Raw genomic sequence first — 25,317 nt, forward strand, 5'->3', positions numbered from 1 at the left:
AAACAGATTTTTTTAAACTAGCTTGTGAACTAAATCTCATTTCCTTAGCTTTAGATGGAATTTATTCCTATGCACTGCATGCTAACTTGGTATTTTATCTAATAAAGTATTGTAGTCTTGGTCCAGCACAACTGAACCCAGCAGGAGTACTGGTAGTGGGAAGGACCAGGCTCAGAATGCCGAGTCTACCGTGTGTCTAACATGGCATTGATGCAGGGTTGTCATACTTGTCTCCCTCTCAGTATGTGATGTATGCACTTGACTAGCATCCCTCACATCTGTGAAAGGCAGGGCAAATTTTTAGGAGCTAAATCTGTAACTTCTGGCATAGTGGAAAAGTCTGTTTGGGTAAGATGAACTATATCATTCAATGCGTGTCTTTTGGAGCAGCTGATGTAGTTGAAACATGTTTTAATGGGAGAGCAAGTCAGTTCAATCAAGTTAGTGATAAATGGGCAGTTTAGGGGAATGCTTTGGGGTTTTTGGTGGTGTGGGGTTTTTTCTTTCTCTTTTTTTTTTTTTTTTCTTTTTTCCTGTGTGGTATTCTTCTGTGGAAAAAACAACCGAGGCACCCAAAGTAACAACCACTGTTTTATAGGTGACTGGGCATTATAGTAAATAGTTCTGGTGAACTGGGATATAAATATTTATTTGGAGGAAGTGAAATGTTTCCACCTGCGCAATGGAAGTGACTAAAAGTTCTCTCCTTTTTCTTTTATTTTTCACTCTCCATTAATGGCCTCCTTTCTATTTAATTAATAATTTATATGTCTGAAGTGTAGGAGATAAGTGGAAAAAACAAACAGACAAGAGAATACCTAACAAAGTGCTCTACTGGAGTTGTTTGTTCAGCATATTCGAGCTTGCACATTGGAAAAAAACAGCTTTTTGTTGGGAGGGGGGAGCCAGAGAGTCCTGCACGGTTTTATGCACTGCCTGATATGTGTTTACTGTCATTTCTAGGAGTTCCAACACCCAGTCCAGAAATCCTTCGACATACCTTGAATATGCTTGTGCGGGAGAGGAAAATATACCCAACTCCGGATGGTTATTTCATTGTAACCCCACAGACTTACTTTATAACACCATCTCTCATAAGAACTAACAGTAAATGGTACCATTTGGATGAGAGGATACCTGACAGGTCTCAATGTACCTCTCCGCAACAAGGAACTATAACTCCCTCCACCTCGGGATGCGTCAGGGACCGAACACTACCCAAAAACCACTGCGACTCCTGCCATTGTTGCAGAGAAGACATGCACAGCATGCATGCATCTACCCTACAGAGGAAATCAGCAAAAGACTGTAAAGAGTCATACTGTCCTCCTTCATTATGTCAGGTCCCACCTACTGAGAAAAGTAAAAGTACTGTCAATTTTTCTTATAAAGCAGAGACACTCACAAAGCCTAAGGATGTAGAAAAGCAGTCTAAGAAATTTGGACTCAAATTATTCCGATTAAGTTTTAAGAAGGACAAGACAAAACAGTTGGCAAATTTCTCTGCCCAGTTTCCTCCAGAGGAGTGGCCGCTAAGGGATGAGGACACCCCTACCACTATACCTAGAGAGGTAGAAATGGAGATTATCAGGCGCATTAACCCAGACTTGACTGTGGAAAATGTCATGAGGCACACTGCACTAATGAAGAAACTTGAAGAAGAAAAAGCTCAACGAAGCAAAGCAGGATCTTCAGCTCACCACAGTGGACGAAGTAAAAAGAGCAGGAATCACAGAAAGTCTCATGGGAAATCGAGGTCACACAGCAAGACTCGGGTGTCCAAAGGAGACCCATCAGATGGCTCTCATTTGGATATACCTGCTGAAAGGGAGTATGAATTCTATGATCCCTTGACTCGATCCCCACGGGAAGGCTGTTTTATAATAGAACACAAGGGAGATAATTTTATAATGCACAGCAATCCTAACATGATTGAATCTCACTTTCCCATGACACCAGAGTGGGATGTGTCTGGTGAGCTGGCTAAAAGAAGAACCGAAATGCCTTTCCCTGAACCTTCCAGGGGAAGCTCCCACTCCAAGGTCCATCGGAGCCACAGCCATACACAGGATAGAAGATCAAGGAATGAGCGTTCCAGTAAGGCTAAAGAAAGGTCTAGATCCATGGATAACTCCAAGGGACCTCTGGGCTCAGCTGCTTTAGGCACACCGGAAGATATAGGTGAAGGCTGTAGCCCAGATGACCAAACAACCAGCCAAACTTACATTGATGATAGTACCCTAAGGCCATCTCAGTCGCTCAGTCATCAAAGGGCTCTGATTTCATCTGCAAGCTACAAAGAGACTTGCATCCCTGAAATAGCTAGTGGCAGTGTAGAAACCCCCAGTTCTTGTAGCCTATTGGAACAAAGCAAACCTACAGAGAATTTGCCATCATATAGCGAGCTCAACTCCTGCACAACAAAATCTGCAGTTGATGACTATTTTCAGTGCAACACATCCAGTGAGACTGTGCTTACTGCTCCATCACCACTGGGAAAGAATAAAGAGGATCATGACACACTGACAGGGACAGATGGGCTCAAAAAAATGACTCCCGCAGAAAGACAGTCTCAGCATATTGCTAGGGAGCCTGGGGTGCACAAGGAAGAGTCCCCAAAGGGCCCAAGCAGTGGTTCAGCAGTTGCTGGCCAAACTCCAGAGGTGATCGCAAATGGGCGGCTGATTCAACACCATAGCGCTGAATCCAGTAGCCTTGATAAAAGGAAAGAAATATTTAGCAAGGATACACTCTTTAAGCCTCTGCACAACACTCTTTCTGTGAATAGTTATCATAAGTCTAGCACACCCCTGCTAAAGCCCCATCAAAAGACCCCCTCTGACACATTGCCAGTCAGATGTGAGAAACTTGAACAAGCGATAGTAGCCTCAGTCACACAAGTCATGCCCGTTTCACAGAGACAGCAAGAGACAACTGGGAACCAGGAGGCCTCCTTTGACTACTACAACGTATCTGATGACGATGACTCAGAGGAAGGAACCAACAAAAATGCTGAGGAAGAAAAGAACAGGGATGATGTCGGCACGATGCAGTGGCTCCTAGAGAGAGAAAAGGAGAGGGATCTGCAGCGAAAGTTTGAGAAGAACCTTACTCTTCTCACCCCGAAGGAAACAGAAAATAGCAACAACCAGAGAGCCACCCACTCAGCCCGCCTGGACAGCATGGACAGCAGCAGCATTACTGTGGACAGCGGGTTCAACTCTCCACGGTAGGACTGTTGCATTCGTTGCAGCTTAACAGACTAGAAAGTTCTGGTTTTAGTTATATGTGTGTGTGATATTGGTGACAGACCATAGAGCCATATTAAACAATTTCGCACGTTTTCAGCCAGTGTTTCCAACAGCTCTGGAATCTGCTATTCATATGTGTGGGTTTCCCACCATATCATAAGCAACAATGACCATTTGCGGCATTGACTCTGTATTAGTTCATTTTCTGTTTGCTGAAAACCTCCCTGTGTCCTTCTTTTTTCCTGTATTAAGCTTGTGTTTGTATTTAGAGTAGAAGGGATGAGCTCCTGTATACTTCCCCCATTCTCTTTCCCTATAAGATACCATCAACAAGACTAATTGGAAGACTAGACATGACTAGGAGGCATAATCTTTGAATCAGACAAAAAAAAAACAAAAACCAAACTTGATGGTTGTTTTGGGTTCGGGCTTTTTTGTTTGTTTTCTTCAAAAATTTTGGAAGTGTATCTATCACCATTCCAAACTGGTGAGACTGGAACAGCTGCTCCCCACACACAGCTGAAAGTGATCAGGCAATTTGAACTTCAGAGGTGACCAGCGCTACATCAGCAGAGAGAGGTGCCTTGCCTAAGATACTTGGGAAAAGAGTCCACATGTTTGCGTGTGGTGGTGCTGGTTAGTCACTTGCATTCCAGGGATCTCAGATACCACAGAAATCTCAGTGTGCTAGGAATCTTACAGGTGTAGGGAGGAGAGAGTTGCTGGTGTGTTCCCTGCCTTGAAGATTTTACAAGCTCATTTCCAGGTTAAGAATCCTTCATTCGAGCATTCTTCCTTCTCTCTCTGGCCTCTTGAGAGTCCTAGGTCCCTGCTGGAATGGAGCTTCCTTGGTTTTGTTTGCCCTGGATAGCAACACATCAGAGTTCAGAACAATGACTCTAAGAACACAGAAATAATTTACAATGGTAGTTCTCCTATAGCATCTTACTTAAGTGTAAATTATTTATTGCCTGTGTTTAAAAATAAAACCTCAAAGACTGGATTTGTATTAGGTTAAAGAAAATGGGGGTTTGGGGTTTTTCTTTTGTTGTTTTTTTTTTTACCCCCCCTGTAAAAGGTGTTCTTATTCCTCAGAATTATGTATTTTTTTAAATCTATAGCAAAGGCTATCAGAAAGGCATGTGAAGGATTTTCTGCTTCTACACAGGACTAAATTTTGTTTTCAGTTAAAGTCATGTCATTCTGGAATAAATGCCTTTGGATTTGATGGCTACTCCCACTTGATGTTAATGACAAGGCAGTAATTATTTGGCCAGCTGCAGCATGCAGTGATCATCAAACTAGAGCAGGCTTTTAACATATGTATAATTTTTCTGAGTAAAAAATTTGAAAATAATTTGAGTAAATGGTACCACTTACACTGAGTCCACCTTAAAAAAGAAACTTAAGAAGGTTTTTAATTTGTTCCTGTTATTGATTGTTCTGCAGGTTCTCGGCATCTTTCTCACACACAACTGTTGTATGAGGCTATTTACACTGTTCTTTTTAAAATGTAATCTCTTCTTTTAGTGAAGTGCTATACTCGCAGTCAGTTTTTGCGGGGGAGTATATGGTGGTGTTTGTTTCTTGCCCAGCCTGTTTCAGTCTGCAGCGTGCATTTCACCTCCAGGATAGGATGTTGACTGGATGAAGAACAATTCTTAGACCACTATTTTGCTAGCTGTATGCCAGCTGAATATCAAGGTTGCATTTCTGGTTAATGCAAAAGCAGACATTTCCTTCCCTAATTTACACAAAAGCTAAAATTTCTGTTGATGTTAATCTTAAAGTTAGCTAGGAAGAGAACAGAACGTGGCAAGCATACTGGATTTAGTGCTGCTGTACCCCTTTGTTTAGATCGAAAGGGAAACAGATAAGCAGCTTTTAATAATGATTGTGTTCCACACATCCCTATTTTTAATTTACTGTTTACTTACTAACAAATGTGTTTTCTTTTTTTTTGGCAAGACCACATAAAGTAAGCTTTTTAAAGCAAAAAAAGCAACATTGCCTAGGGTTTTATAAGACCGGTGTATAGTCTGGCTATTTCATTTTATGAGCTTTGCATCAAGATTATTAAATTGGATGATTTTGCTGAGTTTTGGTCACTCATCAGTATAGGTCTATAAAAATAAATTGAGCTGAGGTGATTTCAGCCCTTTGGCTATGATTACCATGCTGTTACTACTTTCTTACCTTATAACAAAAAATGTACTCTGCAGTCCTTTTCCAGGAAATATGAAAAAGCTATCCAGCATCCATCTGGTAAGATTCACCTAGATCTGACAGTGTCCATTAGCAGATGCCTAGGGATGAGTATAAGAACAGAACATGCATGTATTGATATTCCTCAGGTATACTCTTCTAACCTCCACTGATTATGTCATTATTCTCTACTTCCTGAGGTGGGATGGTATCTTTTGTTTTTAAACTGAAGTGTGCAGTGTTGCTTGGGGAATCAAAGTTACCAATTCTACACTGTGAAAGAACAAGTATATTTTTAAAAAGCGTGACAAATTGAAAAAAGGGGCATTTAAAAAAACCCAGGATGTAGTTAAAGAGGTTTGCAGTGGTCATTTGGCTTCAAAAATATTTTGTGTGCAAAATCATGAACCATTGGGAAAACAGCCTCACAGTATTTTGTTCATTGCGTTTATGCAAGTTGTATATAGTATATGTTAGCTGTCGATATGAATTTTATTCCTTTGTTTTTAGAGCTTATGTAATACTGCTGCTCCTTTGTCACCTAAAGAAAAAGCTAATTTTGGCATTACTCTGCATGCAAAATTCTCACTGCAGTCTCTGTGTATACATGTTGTAACGGTCAGTTTGTAGTATCAGAATTGAAGATGTCTGAAGATCAGAATTGGTGGTCCCGTAAAGAATGGTACAATGCTGAATGACCTCTGAAAAACAAAGGTTGCTTCTGTTTTCTTTAAAAACCAGAGGGAGAGAAATCAAAACATGAGCAACAGAAGTGCACTATATGTTATTGCAGCTCACAGAGATCTTTTACTATATGCATCGTCCATCATAGCTGTTTGGAACTACTGACAATAAGGTGATAATGAGCAGAGGATGATTAGTACCATTTTGATCAATTTAAAAGATCTACAGGAGTTTTCGTAAAAGCATCTTTGATTTTCCAGATTCAGTCAGTTTAAGGTTATTTAAATCTGCCCTACAACTAAACAAAGTGTTTCTTCATTCCCCTATGCTGTGCAGTGACACATTTCTCCCCTGCCACATGCAAAGCTGTGCATTCCTACTCTTCCCCTGATGCTGACACTAATCTTTTTTTTTTTTCTTCTTCTTAGGGCTAGTATTTAACTGAGAGCGGTCCCTGATCTGGCTGGCTGTAAGGCTCAGCATCAGGGAAGCAGCAGGAACATGTGGCAGGGTCAGGTCTACACAAGGCAGGCAAGATCTGCCCCTTTCAGTAGGAGGTAAATTTAGGATGACTTCAAACTGACTACTCTGTCGTTAGTATCTCTGTTTCTGGTGCTTGTTTAACAAACCCATTCAGTCTTCTAAATGTACTCTGTAAACATCTCCATAGCAAGTGGTGATGTCATTTTGCAAAAGTAGGGGTGTAGGTGGAGGATACATAACCAGGGATGACACGGCTGTTTGAAAACCAAATCTTTCTCTTCACAGAAACACAATATTTGGAGATCAGAAATTATTTAGAGCAGAAAGAGAACAGAAAGACTAGTAGGGGTAAAACTAGCCTTAGCATATCTTGGATGAGTTTTTTCAAAGCTGTAGACTAACATACAGGCTCGTCTGCATTCGTAATTAGATGTATCATTAAAAGGCTTAGCCTTTAGAAGTGCTAAGTGTCCTATCACTCCCATGGATAAGCAGTGTGTGAGAACTAAATGAGTGTTGTCCATTTTCTGAATGAAATAGCAGCACTAGTTGTTTAGGGCATGATCACAGACCAGGCAGTTAAGATTTCGCAGTGTCTTGTAAGTTGCAGTTGTCTCAGCTGCAAAGCAAAAATGAAGCGTTGTGTTTAGAAGCGTTGTTGGTTTAATATAAAGTAGCCTTTTTAGTTAATATTTTGCGCACAAAGACATAGGTAGAAAAGGAGACAACAGAGGAAGCTGTGTTACATGATTAGTCTCCTAGCTCTGCCTGGTCACAAAGCTGATTTGATGAAGTTACTTTGTGCAAAAATGCACCAGTCAGGAAAGAAAAGTAATATGTTCCACATGCAAGATGGAAGCTATTTCCTTGGGTGAAAAATGCAGATGCTTGATACTGGTTCAACTTACAGTTTGTGCAACAGCTTCAGCTCTGCTTAGTGCTCTGCCGGTGTTACAGAATGGTGACTGCTGAGTACCTCTGGAACCCGTTTTGGAGGAACATATGTGTACCGTCAAAATGAGATGGTTCAGTGATGTGACATTACATACAAACACAGGATGCCTATTATAAAACACTCTATTCTCCTTTCCTGTCTGGTTGATAGATATATAGGCATGTCATATATGAGTGTGTATATATATTTCTTTTCCATTCTAGTACTCGTGAGAGCCTGGCATCCAACACTTCAAGTATTGTTGAAAGCAACAGACGTCAGAACCCCGCTCTGAGCCCTGCACACGGCGGCGCAGGCCCAACGTTCAACTTCCGAGCCACTGCAGACCCGCCACCAAGTGAAGCTGAGAAACTGCAGAAACCTGCTAACTGCTTGCAAGCTTCTGTCACTAGTGTCTGATAGTCATCCTGCCTCAAATCTTCTGTCTCATCCTGTACAGCAAAGTTTACGACACTGGGACTGATGTTTACATCTTTGGGGAAAAATAAAAAAAGCATCTCAACCACAGTTTTAGTGTTTACTTAAACTGTGCTGCTACGTAGACTAGGGGCAACAAAGAAATCTTTATTTCAAGGTATTGCTTTTCACATTTGCGGCTCTGTAGCAACAGAATAGCAGTAGGGATAATATGTACACTTTTTGCTTCACTTAATTGTAACTGAGCACATATATGAAAGTCTAGACACTGTAAGTGTAATCTGCATTTTCAATGTCCATGCAGTTGCCAACTTCATTTTAAAAAAATGCCACAGATGTGTGATGCCCCGGGTCAGAGGCTAAACTCTGCTGCAGAGTTGATCATTTTTTACTTCAAAAACTGAGCCACTGCTGAAAGTAACCAGCCAGGATCACCATGAGGAAAAACAATGCCAAACATGACAAGTGATGACCTCAGCTCTATCTGTGAATTATTGATACTAATCAGTCATTTTCACTGTGCGTTTTTGTGACACAATTTTGCAAATACCCGTTTAAGCGAGTAAAAAGAGGTTTGGGTTTTGTTTTGGTTGGGTTTTTTTTTAAATATGGAGGGTGGGAAGGGAGATGGCTTCTCCTTTTGTGTTTCAAGAGTATGAGAGATGTTTACTTACTGAGACTTGATACTTGACCTTCCATAGTCACAAATGAGGAGGTGGGCCTTTGCATAGAGGAGGGAATGGGGAAGGAAAGGAAGGGAAAGTTATAAACGTCATGGAGCCACAGTGTGGAGTGACACAAAATATAACAAATGTCTTCAGTATAAATCAAGTTATTTTAAAAAGATTATCTAATTCTTGTGTCACTTCTGGTATTGCAACTTGCCATTAATATAGGAATCAGAATAACTAATTTCTTGGAACAAAAATATTCTTTATGATATAAATGACAAGTATGGCCTGAAGAATTGATTTCTTTCTAGTGGAAGGACATAAATCTATTTTATGTAGCATATTAAATAGAGTGCCTAAATTAGGCTATTAAAAATAGCATACATTTTAGTGATTATCAGAGAACAAAATTTAGAGAATTATAAACTTCTGGCCTTTTTATTCAGTGGATGTTATTTGCAATTTAGCATTTTATGGACATGTCTAGTTTCTAGAAATTAAATATGTCCACATGGTTGGCAGTAGAAATCTGGATTCTGTAGGTATGGTACATCCTAATTGCTCTCCCCTAAACTGTTACTCCAAAGTAATTAGTACTGTGCTAGTTACTGCAGAGTAACTTCTAAGGATAGTTAAACTCCAAGAGTAATTTTTAGGTATAGGGTCACGTTCTGCTCTGTTACTCATGCAACCTGGTAGCGCAACAAATTGACTTCAAATTTAACCCTCTTTTTTTTTTTTTTTTTCTATCAGAACGGAATTGGTGGAAGAATAACAAAGATGCTAAAATGTTCAGCAGCCCAAATTGTTGCCTAGAAAAGGGACGTTTACATTGTCTAGCTCTTGTAGTACACAGGTATGAAACCCAACTGTACATATTAAAAAACAGTATCTTCATCAAGTTCTGGTGACATGTATTACTCTGTACGCAAAGTCATTTGAGCTTCACTCATGTTCTATATTGTCATCAGAAGTCTTTACTGACGATTCAGCCTTATGTTACACAGTTGGATATAGTTAATTTACTTATAAAACAGCTTTCTAACTCTGGACGCAGTCGGTTTCCAGTTCTGTCAAGGACACCCGGTCAATGCACAGGTCTGTTTTCCTTGGTTTCAGTGTGTAATTTCCATTTCATAGGAGCAATAAGACCTTTCAGTGCACATAAAGGAAATTATTGTGCTTTTGGTTGGTTATCAGAGTCACTTGGCCTTTAGCCTTCTGCCTTATCATACCTTCCAAGATGTGCTCTAATTACCATATAATGCTTTGCATGATGCATCTTATTATTCAATATGTAACTCCAGCCGTACTTATTCCATGCAAACTGTAGAGTCAGAGTTTTTGTGGGGAATTGTCATATACTATGCAGTGGCTGACTGATTTTGTTTCTGAGACGAGCTCTGACATCAGTAGTATGTATTGGTTCAGTAAATAAAAATGTCGAAACAATAGAAAAATATACAGTGATGATCTGAAGTACTAACAGCAGTATTAAAATGTGAACAGCAAAAACAGATTTCACCTCTGGGGGAAATATGTTTGTCATAAACTAATCAGAATTTATGCAGGCAGCTGGTTGTACAGAAGACATAACTCCAACGAAATACGATAATACATACCTGTAAACTGTATAGTATGTTATCTCCTAAAGTTCCCAGAAACCAGCAGACAACATAAATGTCATATTAATGTTGACATGGCATTGTACGAATATTAATGTGACTCTTGGAATATGGAATGTAAACAGAAGTTTCAAATAGAAACGTTCTAATCTTGAATCCTCTTTTTTTCTCTCTCTCTCCTTTTAAAATCAACAATGGAATATAAGGAAATTCCATCTTGAGGTTCTGGTAACAAAACCACGAGAGTGGAGCTTGAGTGCTTTCTGTCACCCTAATCCTTTGATGAAATCATAGCCTTGTATTACATGGTTGCTTATCTATCATTCTTCTTCTAATGTATCAATTTAAAGGTTTACAGAGTTAGATTAGGTTGAATCTGTGTTGTGTTCAACTGTAAAGGGTCAACACAAATCTGTCGGCATTTTGCACACTTAATATGTATTATTATAATACAACATGTTGATTTTATGGTAATTTTTTTACACATATAACTACCTCCATGAATTTGATGAAATGCAGCAACATGAAAAGTGTATTGTACAAAGCAAGGTTAAAAATTTTGAAGCATTAGGTCATGGCGTTCTCTTGTGTCAATGCTTGCATATGAAGTCATCGTGTTTCCATTGCCACAATTTCCTTCTACAATATTAAAAATCTGGCTTTCAGATGAGTCACTTAAAGACTTTGACAAGGCTGCATAATTGGGATAAGAGTGAAAGGGAGGCTGAAACCTTCCATCCTCTCCCCAGTTACTGCTAAAATCTCTGCCTGGTAGAACTTGAAAATGTATTTGCAATTTAGCAAATTAGGAACATCTACAGTCTGTGAAATATGATTGACAGTTTGGGGTTTAACAGAAGACACTCTGGGTATTTTCTTGGCAGCCTTCAAATACTTCGGGCCCTATTCTGCCTCCATCTTTGTCAACATATCAGGTCATAGTTTCTCTGAGCTGGCAAGGGTGTTAAAACAGCTCTTCCTTTAACAATACGCACACTCTTCTCTAGATTGTGTGCATCTGAAACACTTGCTCCTATAGAAATTACCAACAGCCTTTAATTGACTTGGCTGGGAGCAGTATTAGGGTCCCTACTCAAGGTATGCGCCTATTGTTCAAAGAACGTGGGCGAGTTTCCAAGAAAAACGAAGCTGGCTTTTGAAAAGTAGCCAGCTGCAGCAAGCCACCTTTCAAGAGGGAAGAAAGATTTTTCCAAAAACCAAAGGAAGAAAGTGGCAGTTGAACCTAAGCAGATCACATTTATATACGAGTCCTGATTTACGAACACCTCTTTCAGCAAACCTAGTACCGTTATCCTGATGTAAATTAATATACAATCATCAGTTGAGCTAATTTTGCCAGTTTAAGTATTTCTGTTAAAAATCATAAGAAATCATTTGCCCTTTGACTCTCTGCACCACTGTAAAATGTCCGTAATACGCAAAACAATATTCACTCAACTTTAAAAAGTAAGATGTGTTGGAAAACAAATATTTTAATGAAAACCATGGCCTAACTGCTTGCCAGCAGTAGTTGGTTTTAGAAAGGAGAACAAGCAAACCAGTATTCATTCAGAGGCCATCGTAAAAACAGATAACAAACACTGCACTTAAATCACGTGTTTTTGCCTGAGGGCCTTGAAGCACTGGTACCAACTGAGCCTCCGAGTCTGTGAAGTAGGCAGAGTTCACTGACCCTCTTTTACATCCAGGCACAGTGAAAAAAAAATAACAAAGGCTAAGAGTCTGCGGGCTAATTTATTAACCAGTTTCTTTCTTAAAGTCATTGGAATAAGTTTAATAGTTAACCAAAGTGTTTCGTGTTTCCACTCTGAAATTATTCTTTTGATGCATTCAGTTTGTTTAAGCAAGAGAGAAACTCCTTTGCAGTCCTGCAGAGACTTGGGTTAGCAGTGCCAAAAACAATCAGTTTTCAGACATAGGAGTACTGACAGCGGTGGTTTTAGAAACAGTTATTTTAATTAAAAATTTGTTTTTCAAATACATTTCACAGAGCTTTTTCCAGCACAGTTGTTGTTCAGATTGCTCTGCTGAGAAAGCAAATAGCACTCTTAATCTGGTGTCACACCCACAGTTTACAATTCTCTTTGCTCTTCTGAAGAAAACTGTACAGTATTAGAGAGAAATGTTCTATTTTTTACAAAATTCTTTTAAAAAAGAAAAGGTATATATCTAAAATGTTCCCCCCAGCATAAGTAAAGTGCATCGTTGCTGCATGAGAAGCATGCAGCAGACCCACCGAAAGCCAAGCTGGTGCTAGAAGAAAACGGGACTACCACGCTGCTTTCATAGCGGCGCTCTAAACGTTGGTTTCGGTTACGCGGGTGTAAATCTGGCGTAACTCCCCTGACCTCCCACGGATCCGGCGGAGATGGGAATGGGTCGTTAACTCCATTGAAGCTCAGTTCTGAGCTGAGGGTTTCCGTGTTCCTTCCCCCACCACCCCCCAAGACACTAAATGCAGAGAAGGAGCAGGAGGCCACACGCACGCACCTGGCTCTGGAAGGGCAGCCGGGGTTGAATCCCTGGTGAAACGCACAGCCGCACGGCCGGGATGTGTGACAGCCGCCACGCGTTTCGCGCCTCGGAAGGGTGATTTTCCGTGCGGTACGCTGCCCTCGTGTAGTATAGCAGGTGTTAGAGCCACCCAAAGGATACCCACCCACCCAGCAGTATGAAAGGGCCCTTGGAGTAATTGGCACAGATGTTACTTTTATATGTGGAGGAGACTTTAAGTTTAAAGGGATCGTAATTCTGCAGGTAATTTTCTGTGAGTGACTGAATGTGGCTGTTGCATTAGGTTTAAATGAGTTAATAAATGCAAGTGGGACTTACTGTATGTTAGAAGGGAGTTTTGCAGCCAAGACTGCCTTGTATAAATGTGTTTGCACTGAAAAAAAAATTTAAAAATTACTTGGTCTCTGGTTGCTGTAAAGGTCATCCAAGATGGATGTTCTGTTTATATTGTATAGTATTTCATATGAAATAATTACAGTTCATGAAATGTCTTCCCTAACGTTACTGATTTATAACAGCACATTTGTAACATGGTTTTTATTGTGTCAGTGTACCATATTGTAAATGATGATTACTTGTCATGCTTAGTATAATAATTTAAAGGAAAAAAAAAAAGGACAGGGATTTTTGTAAGTCTATATTTGAAAGTCCCTCCATATGGTAATATTGTGTTCATGTTGTTTATGTAGTGTTGTGTGAAATATCCATTTTGGATTGTGTTACTTTTTAAGATATTAAATAACATTTGGTTATATGTTTTAAGTGGATTCTTTGCACCCATCAGTGGTTTTTAGAGAACGAACATACATTTCCATTTAACATGCTCTTTCCCTCCCTCACTTAGGAAACCTTGCACAACAAACCAGAAGTCTCAGAAAACCAAGGGTTGTTACAGCGTGCTGAGCTCATGTATGCTTCATAAAAGGTCTGTGAGCCATTCTAGTAAGAGAGCGCAGAGGAGCAAGTTCACTGATTTTGAAACATCCCGGTTTGGATTGGACGTAGAGGCGATGGGTGCAGAGGGAGCGTGATCCCCACCGACTGCGTGAGTGCCCAGCTGAGATGCACCCGAGCTCCAGGAAATAAGAAGTCCCTTAGGGCATCCCAATGCCAAGAGCAACAGGTGTCAGGTCCCTCTTCTCTCTTCTCCATCTTCGTGAGCCAAAGGAGGACCTGCCGCACATACCCGAGAGAAGGGGCTCTAGCAAGGAGGTTTTTTCACATTCTTCAAAAAATCATTCAGTCTTTTTTCCATGCTTTGAGAGCAGCTGATTGGAAAGGCCCAAGTGGGCAATGTAACATGCAGGTGACATTTTCTTGCCCTCTGCCACCATCTGGAAGAAGATTTTGAGGCGGTTTAGGGTCCAGGAGCTTTGCCAGAGTTTTGCCTTGAGAATGGCTGTCTGCCAAGGTCAGCTATGAGTATTTACAAGATTTACAAGATAAAAAACAGCAGCATCTGTCAGAAGCAGGTGCTGTCATAAGCACCTTGGCTTGTCACCTGGTATTGGCACATACTACTGCTAAGCTATTTCTAGTCTTTGCTGGTTCCCCTTCATCCATCTCCTCCCTTTGTAATCCATCTCCTTAAAATCGTGTATTTTGAATTATAAGGTGAGAAAAAGCCAAAGTTTGGTTAGGGCTTTATGGTAGCACTGACCTAGTGCCTTGCACAGGCAGAGGCAATTTTGGGTGGTGGTCAGAATCAGGCTTTAAACACCTTTTCAGTATTGCTGGAGAAGTTTGCAAGCACTGTTTCCCCCTCACAGAGATCTGTGTTTCTGTTTCTGTCCTGATGGTGGCTCATATTTTAGGTGATAGATGAGGCCGGTCATTATCTAGAAAGGAGTTGCTCTCGTCCAAACCCATCAAAACTTGAACCTTAAAACTTGCTTAGGAGCTTGGCTTGAATTCTCTTTATACTTTGCTGATAGGAACACTGAAAATCTTAAGCAGGCAACATCTTTTTGGTGAAACGTGGTCTATAACATACTTAAAATGTCTAGGGCCACTGCTTGGCTGAAGAACTATTCTGCTGTTGGATCGTGCCTTTCTGCTGAGAGCACTGAGTCAAAACAGCAGATTTCCATCCCTCTGTATCTACAGACACCTTACATCTGTAAGGTAACATTTTTGGAAGTTGTCCTCCTGACTTCCCATATCCAGACTTTCCCTTTTTCCATCAGCCTCTCAGCTGGTTCTTTAGGGCCTGGTTTTTTCCTCCCAACTTACTTTCTATAATGCCCTTCTTCCATTTTATCTTTGTTTTCCATTGCTCAGAATCCGCTCCTCTTCTGCTCCTTTTTGACATTTATTCTCCTTCAGGTTGGGTTTTTTTTCCCCATGCATTACTTGACATGAGATGTCGGCCCCTTTTCTCACCCTGCCCTCTCAAAATGTCATCTGAATCCTATAGTGTCTTTTCTCCACTTTTCTACTACCTTCTCTCTTTTTTGCTCTCCCCGCTCATCAAAGAAGAAAAGGTTATCAACCACTTCAGGACAGGCACTCCTGTGAGCACTTCCCTTCAAGCCATGCTATTGCAGACTTGTGATCTTAAAGAAGTTTAGAGTATAAATATGCCCCCACTTCTAGTTCCCGTCCTCTCCCTTTCCCTCTCCCTCTCCTCCCCTTCCCTCCCCTCTCATCCCCTCCCCTCCTCCTCTTTTTGATCATGTAGCATCTTTGTGCTTTGGGGGCTCAAAGGGGAGACCCAATACTCAAAACAACCCTAGAGCAACAGGTCACATTTGTCTTCCTCAGGGCACCAAGCAAAGCCCCAGGTAAATGCTTAGAAAAGCAATCATAAAAATACCCAGCTGTGCTTCCCAGGATGGCTACAAGGAAGATGACGCTGACTTACTAGCCTTTCCTAAACTGCAAGGAGGGAGCCCACTGCTCTGGCACTCCTGTTCACTGCAGCTGGTACATGAAGGGTTTTGTAGCAGAGTCAAAAGATGCCGGGACTTTGATAGCTGCCAGTGGTTTTGTGTTGGGATGGCCGAGCTTGCCTTTGTAAGCAACTTCCTCCTATGCCTTTAGGTCCTCAGGTTTAATAAAGGGGTTTTTAGCCCAACTCTGACAGTAGTGATGAATGGGGGGTGGGACCAGGGAATCCCAAGTGTGCTTTTTTAAAATCTTTTTCTCTTATCTCTCATCCTAATAAGCACAGAAAATGTAACCCTATGCTGCCAGCTATTTGAAAGTAAGCAAACACAGTAAATAAATCTACCAGCATGTATATGTCTGTGCGTACACTAAAATAGTTATGTACTCTGTTTCCTTTCTGTCTTTCTTAGGGAAACCTGGAGCCTTTTGTTTTGAGTTCTTTGCCTCTCTCTCGTCCCTCTGCTTGTCCCTGGTAAAATTGGACTGGGAAAATTCTCTAATAAGTGCCAAAGAGGGTCAATCTGGCAGGAAGCTGCAACGGTAGCATGGGGACCACTGCTTCGCTGGGTCTGCCCACGCCCATGGGTGCAAACAGCCATGAATGTGCTCTCCTTGCACTCTGGCGGGTAGCTTGTGAGCCAGCTCTGGTCTGGAAACTGTATGGATAACCAGCCCTGGCAAGTGACATCTTTTAAATGAATTACACTTAATTTGTATGCTACTACCTAGCAGGGGTATTCACAAAGTCTAACTTTAGCCTACAAATCTCCTTGGGTACCTCTGTGGTTAAGAAAGAAAGCAAACCTTACGGAGGGGACAATTCAGAGCAGCCTATAGATGGAAGCTGGGGCCATTGGTGTCCCTAGACTAAGCTTTGGGGATGTCCCCCCTCCTGCCTGCCTGCTGTGTCACTGCATCCACCAAAAGGTGCACAGGCGGGATCTCCCTCCTCCCGGACCCAGCTCAGCCCCATCCCTGAACATCCTTCTGGGTCCTATTAGCTGGATTTTTGGAAAATAAGGACTCAGGCAGTTAATTCTACAGGGCAGCTTGTGCATTGAAGGGATTTGAATGCAAACCATATCCCGTGTCCCACATACCTGGAACCTGCCATCGCTACGTAGCTGTGGTCTCCTCCGCAAGCGCACCACTACACCTCTACCACTGGGCAGTGACTGCCAGGAGCAGCCGTCAAAGTTGCAAACTTGAGGACTCAGAAGTGCAAAGCTCAGAGCTGAGTGTGCCTCAGTGTTGTGGGCAGTGACGGGGACAGCAGGGAAGGGTGTTTGCCTTAATGGCTACGGCGGGTGAATGCTGCCCCTCCACGCTGCTGCTCCGTGCAGCCAGTTGCCCAGCCCACCCGTCACCTTCAACCAAACCCCAGGTCTTGGCTCCCTCCCTGTCGAGCCATGGGGCCCCAGCACGGGGAGGCCACGGGGGGAGAGGCTCTCCTCTGTCCAGTTTAGTGCTTCCCTCTGGCTCGGGCCCAAAGTGAACCTGCCAGAGGAGTCCTATTTAGCATCCAGCTGCCACAGTTTAACGTGCTTCTGCTGGACACAAGCCGGTGATGATTTTCAGATGCTTGCAACCAGGCCAGCTGTAATCCTGATCCAAGGCATGGCCCTGGCAGAGCTTCTCCGTAAAAGAGTAATCACTTTTATTTTACTTATTTTTTTTTTCTTTAAATAGAGACAATAGAACATATTTTTTTCTCTTCTAAAGGAGTGCTAAGGCACCTTGCCTGAAACTTTCCAGGAAACTTCAGGTTGAGGCAGAGGTCTTGCTGTCAGCTGAGGTCTGCAGCAGAAGCATCAGCCGGGGGAGGGACCACGAGGATGAGGGGCGCAGGGGCCACTTTGTCCGTCATGGTGGAAGTGCACCAGCCTGAGAAACAGTGGTGCAAAGCCCACAGTGGGACCCGGATCAGAGCCCGGGCTGCCTGCCTTGTCTCGCGGAGGGGAAGAACATGGTATGAAAGGAAACCTGAAAAGCTCCTCAGCTCTGTTGTTGCTCTGCCATCCCTTGGCTCCCGCACCCGGCAGGCTGGCAGCCCCCTGGGAGCCCTCCACAGCATCATGGGCAGTACTAGCATCCCGTCTTCGCCTTCCCACTTACTTCTGAAAAAAGTAATTTTATCTTCCAACCATAGTGTTTTATTTGTAAGTAGTCACCAGCGGACCCTGGATATTTATTACTCATTCACGATGAAGAAACTCAAGAGTCCACAGACCTAAGGCAGCCAATACATTTATGTTCCTCCTTAAAGGTAGATGCTTCACCTGTTACGGTTTTGTTATTACCTGTAAGCCAGTATGGAGAGACAGTATTTCTCATGCTTCACTGTTATAGAGGAGATACTAGTTTCACCAAATCACAGCTTGTACAGAAAAAAAAAAAAATTAGAAACCCTCTTATTTTTGATTATAGAAGCTAAAACAAAAAACAAAACAACAACAAAAAAACCCAAACCCACCATAAAACAAAAGCCTTACAGAAGGACAAACAGTTTTGAAAAGCTGTTTTGCTGCATTTAAAATGTTCATCTGGAGATGAGTGGATTTTCCTTGAACCAGAGCTAATAAAAGACTATTGCCTTAAAATATTTAGACCATTGCAGATTTCAGAACTGTTTATCTTTCTAAAAATGAATCACTTGGGATGTTGCTGAGGAGGAAGCTGCCTTTTTGACACTGGATTAGTATCTGGGCTAACTAATCATCAGGTCCAGCCGGTCGAGACCACCAGCTTCAGTCTCAAGAGAGAGCAAGGCGACTGAGTTAGTCCCACAGGTCAGGCTAAAAAAGAAGACGGCTGGCATTTATTTTTTGGTAAAAGATAAGAAAATAATCTCTAGACTATACTGACATGTAGTGTGTGAATTCTGTGTCTCATGATTGCTGCCTTGTGCCATGGATTATGCAGACAGTGGTGCAACCCTGGTGTGGGTCTCCATGAACAGAGGGGTCAGCAGGACATCAGCTTCTGCCCAGATTTCTTCTGGATTGGAGCCTCTGCTATTTGAGGGGAAGAGAAGGAGAGTGGGTGTATTTCCCCAGAAGGAGAACAAGGGAATTGGAGTATCAGGGCTTAAAAACTAAAACTTGAGAGATTTCACTAAGACAAGGAGGAAAAATCAAGGAGGGCAGAGGAATATGAGGGTGTACTTCAGTAGCAGGGGAGTCCCTGCTGGGACCAGGAGTTGGACAAGAAAGATGTCAGTTGAAGACAGAAGAAAAAAATCTTCATGTTACATGGAGGTTGAAGGATCCTGTGCTCCCAAAAGCCAGCTGAGGTGGGGAACTACATGTGCCTGCCTTCGTGGTTTTACAGGCCTAAAATAAAGAGCAATCGATACTGGAATATTCTGACCTGTGTCTGTGGTGTGTTGTAAGGATTGGTGTCCCTGGGCGATGCTGAGCCAGGAGCCAGGATGCAGTGCTGCCACTGGCAGCCAGGGCTGGCTCCACTGGGAGGTGCCCCATTCACAGGTGAAGTGGGATTCTGGAAAAAGCGCTGCGGGAAGGGATGGAGAGGGATCCCGGCAGGGCCTGCCTGGCAGCATTGCCACGGGTGCTTCTCCTCTCTGCTGCCCAGATGCAATAGCCCTCCTTTTTTCCGGTAAACTTCTGGCCTGACGAACAACTTGATGCCTTTCACCCTTGAGGTAGGAACAAGTCACAGTTTGCAAAACCAGCAAGGTGCTCCTGGCAGTATTCCCCTCTGCTCAGGCAGCCCCCTAAAACACAATTCTTAATTGCTTGTCTCAACCCATCAGCCTTCCCCCTCCCCGTGTGTGGGAGGTTTCTGCTTGTGAAGGTTTTGCACACCCTCAAGGCTCTCACTTTCGTCTTGGAATAAAACCTTCTCCCTTCTTTCCCTCCATTCCTATCGTACGTGCAATAACTTGCTGTTTGTTCCCTTGTAAAGACTGCAGCGTGCCTCCAAGCTAAGTTTGCATCCAAATAACCGTCTCCTCTCTGCAGCAGGAGAAGGTCCATGATGCATCCCAGATGTTTGCACATGGCAGCAACCTCCAGACACAACAGATTACAGGAGGGAGATGGATAAGCAACAAGCAATTGCTTCTTCCCATGACCCTTCTTGGAGGCAGGAAGTTTTGGTGCTGGTTCTATTTACCACACTGGAATATGAAAACCTTAAACATCACTTGGCAGCATCTCTGTTTCTAGCCGTGGTTGTCATGGGGAATTGGAGGGGGGTTGCAGAACAGTTTCAGGTCATTACATAAGATTCATCTTTTTTCTCCTCTTTGGTTACCTACTGTCAGCTCCAAATTAGACCATTCCCGTCCCTTCAAACAGAAGAAAAGCACTGGCTGAGACCGTCTCTGCCTGCAGCTGCTGTTTGTGTGCTCAGTACAGCCTCAGGCTGTATTCATGGCTCTCTCTGGTTGCCTCCTTCCCACCCTTGCAGGATTTTTGGTGAGAACTGCTTCTTGTGGCTGGGTTTGGCACTGGCCCTCTGAGGCCCTCCTCCCTGACCAAGGCCCTAGATGCTGAACTCATTATAAGATAAATTATTCAGTCTTAGGATGCAGCTTTTTATATGAAAGCTGTTAGGCCAAACAGGGTCTCTGTGCTGCGCTGACTACCTATGCTCAAGCATAAAGCCACTGTCAAAGGGTATTTCCCACGGTGAAGCTACCCACCTGCTTTATTACTTGACATGCTGGCTAGGACAGCACTGTTAGGGCTGTCACTACCCACACTGGTGACAAATAGCAAGGCTAGTGGGGGTTATGCAGCAAGAGAACCCTTTTTACATAAAAATTTCCAATGCTTCATCAACACCATGCTGGAAATAGGGCCAAAAAATAAAGAAAGATTATTTTTTTCAGGAAAGACGTGGCTTAAATACTCAGCTTCACAGAGACAGGCGAGGGGCTGAGCAGCTCATCACTAGAGATTTTTTTCTTTTTATTTAGAGGTTGAAAGTGGTAAAGACCTTGTCCACTCTCCTATGTTATCAGCAGCTTCATATGCAACACTGTTGCATTCAGCTTCCCAGGAGGATTTTGTATGCCAAAGCTTAAGGTTAGCAGAAGCAGTCCTTCCCTATGGACAAGAGGAGAGAAAGACTAAACAAGTCATCTATAGCGATCTGTGTCAACAACTTTTTCTGAGAAAAAGTCCATATAATTCACAGCAGGAAAGAGATTTGTAGCAACAAATTACTCTGAAGAACAGACTTTGGTGAGGCAGCTGGGACCAGTCCCCTAGCCTGCACTTGGGTAGAAGGTAACTTCTGCAAAATGCTACCCTGGTGATACCTCACACCCACTGGATGTGTGGAGAGAGACAGAGTAGGGGTAAATGTGGGAGGAGCAGCATGGAAAAATTGTGATGACAATCATGGTGGTATCCTTTTCCAAATGGGATGATGAGCTCCAGCTTGCACCGATTCATAGTTTGTTTTCATGGCCCTATTTATAAATCTGCTAACACTTCCTAAATGGTAACCCTAACAGCAAATTACAAATCCTTCATAGTTTGACTTGTATCCGAATTATGTGTTTTCAGTGGGAAGAATAACAATTTTCTTGACTGACTCAGAACAGTGAGAGCTGAAGACCATGAACTGATTGGGAATGATGAAGTACCCCATGTGAAACCTGGGTGGAAATTGCCTGTTGGATGATGAGCAGACCTGGTACTCATTGGAGCTGATTTGGGAAAATCCATCCTTGATCTCAGCTGCTTGCCTTTTCCATCATGGGGTACCACTGGCATTTTCAGAGGTGCCCATGCCATCAGATTCAGACATCCCCAAATGCAGCTTTCCTCCTGGTACTGGGGGAAGCTGTGGGATGCATGGGGCAGCAGCTCCTGTGGTTTGTGGGGTCCTTCAGAGGGGGCTTTGTTTGGAGCCTGGCCGTGGCAGTCCCAGGGCAGTTCTCCAGGGCAGCAAGGACACATGGCTCTCACAGCTTTGCCTGTCCTACATGATGAGGCGCTTCACCTGCCACGGAGGAACCCCCTTTGGAGAGTAGGTCCTGTTTCATTTGCCTCAGCTCCTATGCCATTAATTCCTCCATCCTCCTCCTTTGTATTAATTTCTTAAGCTGCTCTAGCTGTCACATCTGCACATTTACCATCTGGTTTCCCATTTTTAATTGCCCTCAGAGGGCTTTGTCAAGAATCACACCTGCTTTTGTATGGGCCTTAATTTGTCACTGTCTAAACTGGAGCAGCGAGCATTTAAAATCCAGCCTCTATGTGTCGTATTTCTTCAAATGCGTGATTAATTGCTGGGCCTTTACAGGCTGCATTCAGCTATTTCTGCATATAACAGTCTTCCTGTTGCTGGGAAGCTCCCCACATCATGGCTATTAAATATCTTCTTCTCAGTGGGACTTGTGTTTGTTCATCCCATTTGTTCTTGCAGGAAGAGGCTGTATGAAATGCAATGAGAAAGCTCAGGACTCTCTCCATTTTAGTCTGTTTAGAGAAAATTAAAAAAAGTTATTTGTCTTTCTCAAAACTGTTCTTTTAAGGAAACATATGAGATTAGGGCAGGAGAGGACCTTCCAGGTCATCCCATCCAGCTCCCACAGCGGTGTAGGCAAGAAGGTTGTATGATCCAGCTCATAAAGTCCTTGAATTCCACTTTAAAAGACATTAAAGCTTTTTTTTTTTTTGTCCTCCTTCACAGCTGCTATGGGAAGGATGTTTTAAAACCTTATTTTTAAGCCCAGAGTGATTTCCTTATTAAATCCATGCTCAGAGCAGCCCTCTATGGCTGGACAAGGGGTGCCTTCCCTCTCTCTTACAGCATCTTCTCAGCTGAGATGTGTGTGGGGCACACAGGATGTGGCTGGCCGAGGTTACCCCTCTCCCACGCCCCCATATGCTCGGGACAATCAGTGAGCTGTGAGCTGAAAACCACAGTGCTACCTACTCTGGCAAACACAGAAACAAAGTCTTGCCCCCAAAAGCCACACCAATATGAGGAAGACATGGAAGAAATAGCAAGGGAGAGAGAGGTTTACAAGGTGGATGGATGGACAGGCAAATAAGCACTTTTTAAAAATTGATTTTGAATTTGTCAGAGCCTCCTTCTGCCCAGGGTTCATGTAGAGAGTGGGAAGCTCCTCTCAGAAATCTGAAACAGGCCCCTCCTGAGTCACTTTTTATGGCCATGGCCTGTGGGGGCAAAGCCAACCTGAATAGGGGAGGACAAAACAGGGGTTGCCAACGTACGGGCTGTTTTTAGCACCATAGGGTGAGCAGCACATTGGACCACTGAAGAAAGGCTGAAACTGCCTGTTATGGACACGTGGCTCTGTTATATACATTTACATGCAGTGGCCAGGAGCCCTCACATGGAGGCAGCCTGGTGTGAGCAGCAGGTCGGCCAGGTGATCGGCAGGGATTGCAGCTGATCCCCCGCAAACCTGCCTGCGTGCCACAGCCTTTGCAATGGCCAGTGCTGCCCCGGCCTCCCGTTTTCTATCTGGCAAAAAAGCAATGCCAGTGTGTCCAGCTGATTTGGAGGCTTAATTAATATTCACGAAACAATATATGTAAGTGCTGAGTAATGTTTTAACATATTATTAATTTCTCGAGAACAACAGAAGGCTGCTCAAGAGCCATTAGTGCCCATTCCCGCAGTCACAGAAAACTGGTCATGCGGGGGATGCCCACATGGTCCTGGCGGAGGATACTGATGTTTGGGGCAGCTGCCTATGACCCCTTGGTACGTGGCCCAGCGGCAGCTCCTGTGCACATGCCGGTGCCCCTCACTCCCAAAGGCTGTTACAATCCTGATATTAAAACGCCTTGTTTGCTGCTGCTCCTCAGAGCTCAGCTCAGCTCAGCCCTGATCGTGCCAGTGTGAGAGGTGAGCACTGCGTCTCCCCCACCTCAGCCCACTCTCCTCAGCCCTCCTCGCTGTTTCCTTGCTGTCTTTTATTGCTTTAATCAGAGCCCCCCTGAGACGACGAAGGCTCAGGGTCCTCCTGAGCAGCACTGCTGGGGCTATCTAGCTGGAGGGTGCCACGGTTAACTGAGAGCGAAGCTGCGAGTGAGAACGAGTAGCAGAGCAAGGAGTTGCGTTGCCCATCCCAGATGCTCTCTGCTCCCTCTTTTGCATACATATTTTTTTCCCACTAGTGGGACCAGGCTTTAATAACAACAAAAGCAGCTCTAGATGCAGCCCAAATCCTCTGTATTTGGAAGTATATCCAGCTGATTCCTGTCAAGGATCATTAAGGGCCACGTAAACACCCACGTGTCTCTGAGGCCACTGATGCTCCTATTGAAATTAGGGCAGAAGCAGGTAGGAGGCTCACTCAGGAAACTGCACGGAGGCAGCAGGTTTTTGGGGGGTCTTGGTGCTGTGGGAGGGAGAATCAGCCATAAACTAAGGTATAACAGAAAGAGCATTAAAGGGGAGAAAGAAAAAAAATTGAGAAACACAGAACGAAAGAGAAGTCCTAATTCTTGCTTTGCTTGCTACAACGCCCCTGTCTAAAATTTACTGATTTCTTCGGGCCCCCCCCCCCCCCCCCCCCCCCCCCAAATCACCCCAGTTTTTTGCGGGAACGCGGCGTTTTTCTCCCCTCCTCTGACAGGAGGGCGGGGGGCGCCCCGGCCCTACGGCTGCCTGTGCCGCGCCGGGCGGCCGCCAGGGGGCGCTGCCGGGCCGGCCCGGGGTCGCCCGGGGGTCCCGCCCACAGACCCCACCCCCCCACCGGGGGCCCCGGCAAGCCCCGCCGGCCGTCCGCGCCGAAAAAAGCGGCAAATAAGGCCACAAAAGCAGCGTGAGGGGAGGTCGCTGTTGACACTCCCGAGGGCAGAGGGCCCCTGCAGCGGGACCTGGACAGACCGGAGATCTGGGCAATCACCAACCGTATCCAGTTTAACAAGGGCAAGTGCCGGATTGTGCACCTGGGGCACGGCAGCCCTGGATGTACAGACATACTGGGGAACGAGAGGCTGGAGAGCAGCTCTGCAGAGAGGGGCCTGGGGGTTCTGGTCGATGGCAAGTTGAACATGAGCCACCAGTGTGCCCTGGCATCCAAGAGGGCCAACCGAGTCCTGGGGGCCATCAAGCACTGCATTGCAGCCGGTCGAGGGAGGGGATTGTCCCACTCTGCTCCGCGCTGGTGCAGCCTCACCTCGAGTGCTGGGTGTGGTTTTGGGTGCCACAGTGCATTAGGGGTACAAAGCTACTCGAGAGTGTCCAGAGGAGGGCCACGAAGTTGGTGAAGGGTTTAGAGGAGAAACTGTATGAGAAGCGGCTAAAGTCACTTGGTTTGTTCAGCCTAGAAAAGAGGAGACTGAGGGGAGACCTCATCGCGGTCTGCAGGTTCCTCACAAGGGGAGGAGGAGGGGCAGGCGCTGATCTCCTCTCTCTGTGACCGATGACAGGACCCGAGAGAATGGCAGGAAGATGTGCCAGGGGAGGGTTAGGCTGGATACTAGGAAAAGGTCCTTCACCGAGAGGGCGGTGGAGCACTGGAACAGGCTCCCCATGGAGGCAGTCATGGCACCAAGCCTGATGATATTCAGAAAGCACTTGGACAGCAGCCTCATAGTTATGGTGTGAATTTTGGGATTGTCCTTTGCAGGGACAGGAGT

At 44.0% G+C, this 25,317-nt stretch overlaps 1 protein-coding gene across 5 annotated transcripts in view; it reads left to right on the plus strand.

Annotated features, from left to right (window-relative positions):
- Window positions 1–13,593, plus strand: part of STOX2 (storkhead box 2) — a 148,655-nt gene extending 135,062 nt beyond the window's left edge. For all 5 annotated transcript variants that reach the window (XM_075091208.1, XM_075091209.1, XM_075091210.1 and 2 more), the window contains 3 exons: window positions 964–3,229; window positions 7,782–9,252; window positions 9,311–13,593. In XM_075091208.1, the coding sequence (XP_074947309.1) occupies window positions 964–3,229; window positions 7,782–7,977 (2,462 nt within the window). In that variant the 3' untranslated portion in view covers window positions 7,978–9,252; window positions 9,311–13,593. The remainder of the gene's footprint in view (window positions 1–963; window positions 3,230–7,781; window positions 9,253–9,310) is intronic.
- The last annotated feature ends 11,724 nt before the right edge of the window (window positions 13,594–25,317 follow it).

This window comes from Phalacrocorax aristotelis, chromosome 4, assembly GCF_949628215.1.
Source record: "Phalacrocorax aristotelis chromosome 4, bGulAri2.1, whole genome shotgun sequence".
NCBI lineage: Eukaryota > Metazoa > Chordata > Aves > Suliformes > Phalacrocoracidae > Phalacrocorax > Phalacrocorax aristotelis.